Source organism: Octodon degus, unplaced genomic scaffold (assembly GCF_000260255.1).
Source record: "Octodon degus isolate 3935 unplaced genomic scaffold, OctDeg1.0 scaffold00023, whole genome shotgun sequence".
Taxonomy (NCBI): domain Eukaryota; kingdom Metazoa; phylum Chordata; class Mammalia; order Rodentia; family Octodontidae; genus Octodon; species Octodon degus.
Window position 1 is genome coordinate 13,510,463 of NW_004524599.1, and position 13,326 is coordinate 13,523,788.

A 13,326-nucleotide genomic window follows, 5' to 3' on the forward strand; every position below is an offset into this window, starting at 1 on the left:
AGACAAGATATCATGTCTGAGTCTTGTCCTCTGAATAACTACCATGAAGACAACAATATGCAATGTATTAATTATTGTAACTGTCCTACTAACCTTTTTTGAAACTGTTTCATTGTCATTTCATCTTTTTTTCTCATTAAAATGAATAAAAATAAGCAAAAAAAGCTAACAATTCATGGAACTTCTTTAACATTTTACATTTTATTGTCCTTGTTCCTAGTTACCATCTTTTCCATAAATGCTATGCTTTCTACTATTAATATCAGCACACCAGCCTGTCTTTCCCTGTTTGCTGGATATACTCCCTCCTGACCTTTATTTTCAATCTCTGGCTTATTTTAGCTCCAGATTTCTGGAAACATTCAGTCTGATAATGAGTTTGTTTCATTATTAAACTTAACCCACTCAACCTAGAAATACTGATATAAACTATCACTTATGTCTACAGTCCTAACTTGGGCTTTCTATTCACAGAATTTTCTTCCCTTTATCTTGATTTCTGTCAAACTGACATCAATTCTGCATTTCTCCGTTCAAATCTATCTGTGTGGAAGGTACATATGGTGCTATAATCTAACTTTTTCCAACAAATTCTAGTTTATTCAGCATTTCTATCCCTTCCCTAAAAATTAGATCCCTAGCAGACTTCACCTACTGACTGCTTCTTCAAGTTAGTCAGCTGTTTATGGTTTTCATTTTATATTTCATCAAAGACAAAATGTTTTTTCCTACAATTAACAGTAGAATGAATATATTGTCATACTACATCTATTTCAATACTTATCATTATTTCTTCTATCCTGTCATTCTATAAATATATTTCTTCTTAATAGAATTGCTATATGATTAAAATAATGATCACAAAGTATAACAGGAAAACTTTAAAAAGGTATAATTTTTTAAATTACATATTAATAGCATGATTAAACTTATCTAAAAAGCCTAAAACTGTACTTCTGATTTGATTTGAAACTGTCTCATTGCTATCTGTTTATCAATAAAACTGTAGAAAAAAAAAAATCCTAGAGCCAGAAATTAGGGCTCATCCCTTTAATTCCACACTCTGGGTGGCTGAGAGAGAAGGACTGCAAGTTTGAAGCCAACCTAGGCAGCTTAGAAACTTAATAGGACCCTGCCTTAAAATAAGAATAAGGTCTTGGGATGTGGTTCAGTGTAAAGGCCAGAAGTACAGTTCCCAGCACCGCCCCATACACACACACATACACACAAAAGGAAAAACTGTTGCCCTGTAGGTTAAGATTTAAACACTTCAGCTGAGAGTAGGAATTCAGAATGCATCATCTTTCTTCTCCTTCCCACTTACCATTCTTGAAGTAAAAGCTCCCCTTGGGTCAGCAGCAGATGCCACTTACAAAGCAAGGTTGTGGAAATGTGCAGAATACAATACATTTGACAACAAACTCCGAAGACCTGGGTTCTGGTTTGCACGCTGCCATGGATTGGTTAGGAGACCTTAGGCCAGTCACTGAACCTTCCCAGACCTTCAGTTCAAGTGGAAATAATCTATCTCACAAGGTGTTTGCTAAGAGAAATAAATGAAACAATATATGTGGAGCCATCTTATCAACCTATAAGGAGATCCTATGTATATACGTGTGTATGCATACATACATTTTAACTATAAAACAACGTAGGACTAGATTAGCCATGTGTGCTACATGCTAAATTGCACTGAACCCAAAACAAATATGAGCCAAGGCAAAGTCGAATTCTCCGTGCGCTGGGTATTTTCCACCTTCTGTGGTAGCCCGGCTTTTACTCCGTTTCAGTGCTACAGAGCTCACGCCCTTCACCACCTCCTTCACAGCATGTGGGGTACACATCAGTGTGCGATTTCACTCCCTGTTTCTTTAATGAGGGAAGCTGGACTGAACACCTGCCGGCGCCCTGTCGCGAACGTCATCTTGCTGGCATCACAGCTCTGCTTAGAGACTACGCGTAAGTGGCGCTCCAACACTTTGCACTTCCCAGATTCCAACCTGTGGGTTCATTCCCTTTGCTTCCTAATATATCCACGTCCTTATCAACAGTTATTATGCTGAACTCAGAAAGCAGCCAGCTATTTCAATCAGTAGGAATGTACATCTAATCTCCCCTGGGATGCAGCTTGGAGTAACCTTTTTGTAGAAGACTAACCTATGCTTCCATTATCATAGATTTACAAGATAATAAAACATTCTGAGATAAACAGAAGGAAAAGGGGAGCAGAGGGCAGTTTCTTTCAGTTGTCCCTACTAAGTACTTATTTAATAGAACATAACAAGGGTTATTTATCAGCCTAAGGATCCTATACTATTCGTTTTCATATTATCAGCCAATTTATGTCACGCTTACACAAGTTTTGTAGCCCAATTTTCCTCCTGTCCCAATGAACAAAGTTTGGAAGGAGGATTGCTACAGGAACAAGTGAAATACTTCCTGAGAGTACTTTAATTCTATTTTTTTGCGGTAAAAATGGAGATAAATTTTACAAGACAATACATTAATGAGGAGCAAGTGGTGTTACAAATTTTGTAGAAAATGGACTCAAGTTCTTTAAGTATTTTCATAGTTTGCAAAAAAAAAGGATGAAATGCATTCAAATAACATTTAACAAACGCAAGGGTTAGGTATTTTAAATACTGGCCAGAACTTCCTGATCAAGAGGACTTCGGGCAGCCAAATACAAACTCTGCAGGTGTGGTGCTATACACCTATAACCCCAGCACTCTGGGTGCTTAAACTCTTGCCAGGTTAAGCCCAGCCACACACACATTTTGAGAACTACAGCATGAAGGCATTCCACATCATCATACACAGTAGGAAAGAACAGAGAGCAAACTAGGGGGAAGAACACTGCTTACAGTCTGAGGCCACACAGCTCTAATCCTCTAAGGGACAGAACAGGTCCACTGATCTCTAACAAAATGGAAACAGAATCAACTTCCACTAACTGAGATCTGGAATGTATGCACACATTTCTGGGTGGCACTTTTCCTCATCTCAGATGAAGGGTGAATTTGATCCATGGAGTAACCACTCACAAGCAATTCAGAGAAAGGTTAGTCAGTATTGAAAGAAAGGAGAAGTGGTAAGCAAAAAAAAAAGAACTACCAATCTGTGTAGTTACTAACACAATCAGCCAAATATATTGAGGAGAACGTATGTACAAAGCCATCATTAAAGATAGATGACTCATTAAAGCAAAATCAGACCAAGGACAACTCTACCGGCTTCGCTGAAATGAAAACACAATGTAGATGATGTGGTGCAATGATAAGAAACGTGCAAGACTCACCTCGTGCTTAGAGAAGAGCCGGACACCTTCAAGCTGGTGGAAAACTGGGTAGTGCTGGCAGTCAATCTGGTCGCGCCGGTAGACGTCACCCACCACCAGGAAGGCATCCAGCCCCGCACGCAGCAAGTCCCACTGATGCGCCGACGTGTGCGCTCGCAGCATGTGAGTCCGGTTCAGGTAATAGTTGTCCCCCTTCTTCCTGCTGGGATGGTCAGCTGGGATGAGCAGGCTATCAAAGTTCTGCCAGGTTGTGACCACAGGAGAAAGGTCTTCATAGACGGAGAACAGCGGCGTCCCAAATCGGCCCACATACTGCTTGTAGAAGTGCTCCTTCACCCTCTCCTTGATTAGCCATAGAGGATGGTGCTGCTGGTTGTGCAGATTCCTGCCGACCTTGGACAGGACTTTCTGGGTGAGGTTGGTGTGGTCGTCCTGGAGGTAGGATTTGCCCAGCAGCTGTAGAACACTGCCCGGAGCTCCAGGAGCAGCAAAGTCTGGCGCAGCTGGTCTCGAGCCCCACGCCCGCTGCTGGTGGCCTCTGCAGACATGACTGGCCCTCCTCACCAGGCAGACGTGGGCACGGGCAACTCTCCGGAGCACTGAACAAACCATTGTAGAAACCTCTGCTCACGGGTTCTGGAAAGAGCACACATGGAAAACATGTGAGGCTGCACTCTGGGATAGCACGTAAGGCCTCTGGTTTCTCACCAGCTCCACCTTTCCTACCAACATGGCTGTGTCCCTAGCAACCCCTCCACACAGCGGGAAGATCAGTTAAGAAAATCTGCTAACAGAGGCTGCTAGGGCTTAACTATCCCTCCAAAACGCCTAAGGAATTCCAAGCAGTGATTAGCTCCTGAGGGACCACCCCAAGTGGGGCCTAAGCCCCTCATCACAAGAGTGGATTAGTGTGGTAGGTGTGGTCTCCTAATATAAAGATCCTCCACCCACCATAGGTGGTACAGGAGGAAGGCTTTTGCCAGATGCCAGCACCTAATCTTAGCCCACCCAGAATTAGCAAGGTGAGAAACGAACTTCCTTTCTTTACAAATTACCCGGCCTGTGCTGTTCTGTTACAGTGGCAGAAAACAGACTGGGAGGCTTAATGTTGAGTGCACAAAATCAAAAGTATCTTCAAAGTCACCTTTACATTCCTAATTTCTAGCTTTATTTCTCTCATCAGTTAGATTCCTAGCTTTTAGAATTTTCGTCCACAATGCTGCCATGTTCTAAACTCCTCATGTAGGATAAAGCTTTAAGGAAATTACTTATTTTTACTACTTTCTTCAACAAAAAATAGCACTTTGCATTAACAATCATTAATTATATAAATTAATGGGTTTCATTGTGCTATTGCTTATGTGCAGAGAGAGTACACTGAGCATTAGAGGTCCTAGGGCCAGAGAACTCTGGAAGAAGCCTCAGGTCCACATAGACCTTACGAGGATCTCATAAATTAGATGAAGCCTAGGATCACGTGCAAGCCTCTGAGGACAGAAGGACAAGTGTGCTCAGCAGCCAAGTTTCCCCGACTCTGCCTTCTGTCCTACAAACGTCAGCTTACTTCAGATAGCACATGACTTCTGGCTTCATTAAAAATGCTTTTTCAATGTTTTAAATAAAAGATACCACTTTAGGTGGTGATGACCTTTATTTAATAATATTTAAAAATAAATTGAACACTTACGGAAATGTTATACAAGGTGATAAACTATACTAATGGACAGCTCAAACTATTTTTATATATGCTAATCTTCCCCATCCCTACACCTAATCATGCCATTTAAACCTGATACCTTTGTAGCATCCATCCAATACATTTTTGTCTTGTAAACAGGCATAGTTCTACTATACCCACAATAAAACAGGAATAGGACTGAATTTATTGGAGAAGGGACATAGAGCTGCCAGAAGACAGAAAACTAACCCAGATTACAATGAAGAAATTGAAGAAGTGGAAGAAGATTGGGAAGGGAGGGATGGAGAAAGAGAAAGGAAGGAAGAGAAGGAGGAAGGGAGAAAACAGGGGCGAGGCACAAGGGAGGGCCTGGTGTCCAATAACTTCACTAAATTTCCTAGCCAAAAGTCATCTCAGCAATGGGCTATTCACTACTGAGACAAGGTGATAAAGATGCACATATAGGCGCCTGCAAGATAGCTCAGCAGACTAAGTGCCTGCTTTGCCAAGCACAGGGAACCCGGGGTTCCATCCCCAGTACCACATGTTCCACCAGCCCTACATCCAGGCTTGCTGAGCTGGCCACCGAGACTGAGCATGGTGGTGCACGTCTGTAATCCCACTGCTGGGGAGGCTGAAAACAGGAGATCACTAGGAGTCTAAGCTACATAGCAAGACCCTATACCAAATACATAAAGAAATAAAATAAAATAAATGAAGATACACATACAGCTAGACAAAGTCTGTGCCAAGAACAAAAGTAAGGCAATAGCAAAAGGTTCTGGAGCACTAGAACAGTGCTCTGTCCCCAGTCCCACAGAACACAGTTTTTAATTCCATCAGGGATCTCAGTAATGAAAGAGTCCTATGTGAATGTTCATAAATAATTTCAGTTCACGAACTAAACCCCTCAAATCTAAAATTTGGAATGTAAAGCTATTGAGCTATCATAAAATATTCCACTACATCATTATCTTACTTCAAAGGCCATGCGATCATATCAAGAAAACACACAAATTTCATGGAAAGAAACTGCACGAGGAGACAATTCTCTTTCTCCAAATAACATGAGCATGCAAACAGGCAGCACAGTTTACTGGCCTCAAAAGCACAAAGGAAAATACCTGCCTCCAAATTAACCGTGAGCTGGCTGGAATACTGCTTGTTAGAAGCCTGTACGCAGGACCGTCACCTGCGACTATCAGGAGGAAAACTGTCACACACTCAGAGAACTCTGGATTTATTCATTCATGGTATTATTTTGTCAGAATTGCATCAAAAGTGACTTGGACTGAGCTCCACCTGAAATCTGTCTTCCCATCTACATTATTCAGCAACTTGTCACAGCAGTGAATATGAATTTTAAATACACATACACAGTCTTACACATCTTAGTACAAAGCCACACTGTTAGGTTGTTAGTTACCCAATTCAGCATTCACGGCAAGACACAAGAAAGCATTTCTTCCTTGGAATGACATATGCTATTATACAAAGTTCAGGATTGTTCCATAAAAGGTGCTTTTAGGCAGTTATGTGTGGTTGCCAACTCTTTCTCCTTACAGTTTCTAGTTCCTCAAACACACAAGCCATTTGTAGGTTCCCACAGAGGCATTCCATCAAAATGAAAATGTATCTCTTCCAAATGAATGTAAATGACATACCATAGCATCTTGTTTTTTCATTTTATGTATTTGGTACAGGGTCTTGCTACAACTCAGACTAGTAGTGATCTCCTGTTTTCAGCCTCTCCAGCACTTGGATTACAAGCGTGCATCACCACGCCCGGACTTGGTTGCTGGCTCAGCACACCTTGGGGACAGGACCAACACAGCATGCAGGACCGGGTTTCGAACTCTGGTCCCTCTGCTTACCAGGGTAGGTACTTAGACTACCAAGCTATCTCACTGGCCCTCATAGTATCTTGAAGGGACAGCATGGGCAGTAGGTAAATGACACCAATTATTTATTATTTATCATTAATCATTACCACTGGGAGTCAGCTGCTGAGATGTCCCAATAGTGGGCATGGGAGTCAAGTCCACTTCTCTTCAAGGCTGCCTTAAAAAGCAACATTTCTAAAGGTATCTGATGCATCTGTTAAACAGCATTATGCTTGGACTCTTTGTTTGGTTTGGGGTTTTGGCCACATCAAGAGTGCTATCAACCTTCTTTAGCACTATAAATCTAATACAGTGACTAGAAGTAGCAAAATCGTGAATAAATGTTTGTTGCAGAATGAAAAAATTTTATAAGAGTTTGAACAATCCTCTCAGCCTTCATCATTCTTCTGTGAAAACAAAACACTAGATAGGGCATGAACACCACTGGACCAAAAGCTTCTCTAAGGGCCAGTTAGCTGAATGCAAAAGGTCACATGTGGTCAGCACCACACAACAATGATCAAACACATCCATCAACCCCAGATGCAGTCCTTAACTGGCATCTACTGAGAAAAAAAATGAAGCTGGGCTTAGTCAACACACACTCATTTTACTGTACAAAATAAAGGTGAGGAGATGGCCAACTCTCATTAACTTTCATTCAAAAAGGAGCAAATCAAGAATATGTTTTTGGGGTCAGCCAGATAGCTCAGCGGACTAAAGCACCTGTTAGGCAGGGCCTGGGGTTCGATCCCCAGTGTGCCAAGCCGACCCAGCTCCCAGTACGTGCTGAGGCAGCCATTGAGACTGGGTGTGGTAGCATGCGCCTGTAATCCCAGTGCTTGGGAGGCTGAAAACAGGAGGATCACTATGAGTTTGGTCTATGTAGTGAGACCCTGGAGACCCCGTACTAAATACATTTTTTAAAAAATGTTTTTGTTCCTTCTGAAAAGCATGAAAACAAAGTAAATGTCTGTAAATAGGCAGTTTCTTATATTACTGGTGATAATGTTTCCTAGAAACAGTTCAGAACTATCAAGACTTAAAAATGATTCATATGGTTTGACAGGATAATGATGCTTCTCGGAACTTATTACAAAAAAGAATATACATGAAAACAGAAATGGGTGCAGTTTAAAAAAAATGAGGGAGGACCAAACACTCATGCATTCAGAGCTTAGCCGCTAGGAAGCAACAGTCAGAGGAGGAGCCAAGAGAGATGAGTGGATTATGAGGATTGACCCACCACAGGGTTCATAGCTGGATGAGCTATTGAAAGGCGGGGCCCAGCTGCAGGAAGCAGGCCACTAGCACCCGTGCTGGCCAGCACAAGTTAATTATAAAGAAGTTTCATTTCTACATTATTTGCAAAAGAAAACACTTATAGATAAAATTCCCAAAACAAGAAAATAAGCAAACAATAATTTCATAAAATTTGGTAAGATATTATGCAGCCATTGAATATAAAAGTTGCAGAGTTTTAATGCTATAACTATATACCTATAATGTGATGTTCAATATAATTACCTACATGTAATATGATAAATAAGATACAGTTTTATGATTTCTATGAACACACACACACACACACACACACACACACACACGTATACTATATAGAAAAACCACAGGAAGACCTATACAAAAAGGCTAGTAGCGATTAACCTTGGTATTTTTATACTTTATACTTTGATCTAAAGTTCTAAATAGACATGTATTATATTTTGAAAAAATAGAAATGCCATTATAAGAAAAAGTTTTTTTTCAAATACCTGTTTAGATGAGTTCTAGATATTTTAATGGCCTGTATTAAACCCAGTTATAATTATACCAAGAATAAATGCCAGTATAAATATAATGCTGTCAAAGGTAGTTTAATTAATGGTATTCAGTGACCAGCTAAGCAATTATTTTTTATAAGAATGCAGGCAGAATGTTTGGCATACAAAACTTCTTTACCTTTCCAATTTGCTTTCTCTTACTATAAATTAACTGTCATAAGCACAGCGTCAATCACTCAGCACTATTTTCCTGAGACATTTACACATTCTTGGAAATTGGTGATACTTGATGGTATAGCAATTATATGGTTCTCAGTTATATCCATGAAAGAAATCTTGGGCCAGGGATATAGTTCAGTGGCACAGCAAGTACCTTACAAATGCAAGGTCATGAGTTCAATTCCCAGTACCAAAGGGGGCGGTTAGAAATGCTAAATACACGTTAGAGCTAATGTGTTAGGTTGCATTTGAGTCAGAAGAAATATTTCTTATTTCCAAGGAAATTAATTATTAAAGCTTAGTTTCCACTAAGCTAGTACCTACATTACACACGTGTTCATGGCATGAGTTGTTCAAGGACCTTGAACAGGCAGATGCATCAGTGCTGCCATCTTGGTGGTAATCACCAGCATTGATCAGGGGATCTAATGACAGGCTGCCTACACCACCCCCTAGTGACTGGCCAGGCCTAGCATGGATGGCCTTCGAAAAGGCTTTCCTGCCTCCTTGACCACTGGGTTCTGTCCAAGCAGCCTCTTCCTCAGTTATCACCATACAACATCCAGGTTTAGGCTTGATGATGGTGCATGTTCACTATATACCTTGAGGGTATTTTTCTCCTGAGCTCATGACAGGACAATCATCACTGTCATCAATCTGTCCCAAGTCAGAGAATTTAATACCACTCCAATAACTTCCCCGATCCTCATAAAGCTTAGCATTTATCCAACTTAATGATTTGGCTTATCAACTTTTGGCATATAAAGACAAATGCAGTATCTTTTTATTAGTGACATGAACCACTGCAATGTCTATTTTTAGGTTTGCTCTTAAACATCAGTATTAAGCATTTGCTAACATCGATTTTCCAGACTCATTTCAAGTATGAGTAATTGCATAAACAATATTTGAAAGACTGTGTTCTTTCCAAAGGTCTTTTTTTTTTTAAAAAAAAATCTAGGAATTGAACTCAGGCCCTTGCACTTGCCAGGCAAGCGCTTATTCTACTCAGCCATCTCCCTGGCCCTCAAAGGTCTTGACACTATGGAAGTCTATTCACTATAGGAAGTACAGTGTGGTTGTTTTTGAGGTGTGCACACTGACTGAGGGCCATGAAATCACTTGGCCACCAGAGTGCACTAAAGATGTCACAATGCTGCAAAACCAAATAACTAAAAACATTTCAAAATTGAAAAATGGGTTTGCAGACCTTTTGCCTAGTGCAACAGTTGCCTAAAAATAACAACATTTATATTTCCTCTACTCCTAGTGTTACGGTTTGCATCTAGATGTGTCCCTAAGGCTTTATCCCTTCTTATATAGATAACAAGGTCTACATACATTGTATAGCCTTCCTAAACATCTTGAAATGGGGTTCACTGGTTTACTGAGGGTGGCGGAGGGCATTCTCTACCAGATTTATCTCCAGAATGCCTATAGCACTACCACATCTAAGAAAAGTCACTCCATGCTTAGCATCCTTAAAACTAATTGGTACCTTTCTATCAGTCACTATGAATTTTTTTAAAGCCCAGTAGTGTCAGTACAGTTCTATTTCATCAACTCAGAAAATTTATTCAAGATGAAGATTTTCAACAAATATTTTCATAGCAAATTAATAAGATCTTTACCTCGCTGCTGATGAGCAGGGACCTTATTCCATTAAGCTTGTTAAATGTTTGTAGTAGTTTTCTATACAATATATTCTAACCTATTTCATAACTAAGAAGCTATTCATCGGCATATTTTAACTTCTTCACTAATGAATTGTTTCTGTTAATGTATAGTCAACATCCTTTCTCTTTTTATGGTTATATAATATTTTCTTATTTTCAGTAGTTCCTGATCATCACTGACACTGTAAAAATTCCACAACTTATCTTTCTATTTCTCTAGGATATATATATGGTAGAATTCCTGGATATACAAGACTATGATACAGACTCATCACAGTCATATTTACAACTCCATTTCTAAAGCAATCCTGTACAAACTAAAGAGCTGCAGATACAATACTGGATTTCAAGGTGCACTACAAAGTTGTATTAACAAAACCGTAGGTTACTGGCACACAAGAAGATATATGAACCAATATAATAGAAGACACCAAAACAAGCTAATTCACCTACAGCCAGATTTTTTAAGAAGTTCCCAAAAAGAAAAGAAAGCCTCTCTAAACATAGGGCTGGAAAACTGGAAATTTACTTATAGAAGAGGGAAACTAGATAACTGTCTCTCACACTGCACTAAAGTCAAATCAAAACAGATCAAAGACTTGTAAAAACACAAATTTTGTAGATCACATCGGGAAGAGACATGAAGCCAAAGGCACAGGCACAGACTTCCTGAATAATGCCAATAGCACAGGAAGTAATATCCAGAAGCAACAAATGCTGGGCCGGCCAGATAGCAAAGAGGATTAAGGCTCCTGCTTAGGCAGACACAGGGACTGTGGTTTCTTCATCAGCACGCAGCGCTGACCCTGCACCCAGGGCACACTGAGACAGCAACTGAGACTGGGCCTGGAGGCACATGCCTGCAATCCCAGCACTTGGGAGGGAAAACAGGAGGGTCACTATGAATCTGATCTGTTTATCCGATCCCTATAGACCCTATAGACCCCTATAGATCCATATAGATCCCTATAGATCCTGTACTGCATAAATTTTTTAAAAAGAAAAAAGAACAACAGACACTATTACACCAAATTAAAAAGCATTGGCACTGCAAAGAAAACAATCGACAGAGCAAAAAGATAAGGAATGAGAAAAAAATTGCTAATTACATTTTTTAATAAGGACCACTATAAACAATAAAGAACTGAGAAAAAAATCTTACTTCCTGAAAACAAGCGACTCAATCACAAAATGAGCAGATAAACTGAAAACATTCTTCTGAAAAGAGGTACAAAAGCCAATAAGAACATGAGAAAATTCACCATTTTTAACCATTAGAAAAACGCAAATAAAAGTAAAATTAAGGCCCAACATGTACATTAGATATTATAAAATGGGAAGAAATTGTTGAAAAGGAACTAAGATAGAGGAAATGAAGGGAAAAAGAAAAATGCAATATAGTTATACCACTAGTTTCTCTTAGTTCATTGAAAAGAAATATTTATGCTAATTTCATTTGGAGAATTTTATAAGCCCATATCAAGTATGTTAACTACTTTAAAAAAACCAATGCTCAATGTATCAACTATTTTTATTCTCCTATTATTTTGTTTTACTTTTCTATAAAATAAAAAATAAATAAACTAAAAAGAAAATCTATTTCATCCCAGTTAGAATGGCTATTATCAAGAATAAAATAAAGTCTGGGGAATAGACCCAGGGTGCAGGCCCGGTATGTGAGTGAGACGACCTGGGTCTCGCAGATCCTGAATCGACCCAGAGCGCAGGCCCGGCATGTGAGTGAGACCAGCATGTGAGTGAGACCTCCCGGGGCTGCGTGATCCTGAATAGACCCAGAGCACAGGCTCGGTGTGGGAATGAGGCAGCCTGGTGCCCACTAGATCCTCATTCGACCCAGAGTGCAGGCCCAGTGCGGAACCCTTCAGCAAAACTCCCTGCAAAAAGGCTAGAGGCAAGACCCACCCAGCTGATTCAGGAGCAGAACATCTTGCCAGAGTAACACAAAGGGTTCACCCCCAATGGCTGCAGCTGGAAGAAGTGGAGCACAGCAGACAGACCCCAGCCAGATCCAACCAACACACACCTGGAGGAATCTGAACTTTGTAGATCCAGACCTGGTGCTAAGGTAATTAAGGTAATAACTCTGTCTAAGCTCTACACCAAAGGTCAGAAGACAGTGGTATACAAAATGACAAAGAGAAGGAACAAAATGCAGTCTCAGGCCCCAAGTCCATCCAGTACAAATGCAGAAGACACTAGCATAGAGGAAACTGAAAATCACATGCCTGAAATCTCTGAAATAAAAGCATTGGAAGGAAACAACTGCAGAAAGATATAGAAGAAATCAGATCAGAAATAATTTCTGAACTAAAAAATGTAGTGATAACTACAACAAAAGAAGTACTAAGTGCTTCTAAAGAATACACTGATAAAAAATAGAGCAGAATATAAAAATGATGAAACCCCTGAATAAGCAATTTAGGAAAGAAACAGAATGTATGAAACATTCAAAGTGATATACAGGAAATTAAAACCTCAATCACAAGCTGGCAAAACCATTTGAGTGAAAGTGAAAATAGACTTTCTGACCTTAAAGAAACCATTGCAGCTAGTGAAAAAGTAAGAAAAGATCTCTTAAAAACAACTAGGATGCAGGAAAAAAATAATTCAATACGTCCAATGTGAGACTAATAGGCATCAATGAGAAAGAAGTAGTCAATACAAACGAAATAAAAATATGGGCAGAAGTAATAGCAGAAAACTTCCCAAACATGGAACAACAATCTGACATTCCTGTAACCAAAGCATATAGAACTCCAAATAACATCAA

At 39.8% G+C, this 13,326-nt stretch overlaps 1 protein-coding gene across 5 annotated transcripts in view; it reads right to left on the reverse strand.

Annotated features, from left to right (window-relative positions):
• Nucleotides 1–13,326, reverse strand: part of Fars2 (phenylalanyl-tRNA synthetase 2, mitochondrial) — a 538,274-nt gene that overhangs the window by 420,104 nt on the left and 104,844 nt on the right. For all 5 annotated transcript variants that reach the window (XM_023712148.1, XM_023712146.1, XM_023712144.1 and 2 more), the window contains one exon: nucleotides 3,299–3,934. In XM_023712148.1, coding sequence (XP_023567916.1) covers nucleotides 3,299–3,910 — 612 coding nt within the window. In that variant the 5' untranslated portion in view covers nucleotides 3,911–3,934. The remainder of the gene's footprint in view (nucleotides 1–3,298; nucleotides 3,935–13,326) is intronic.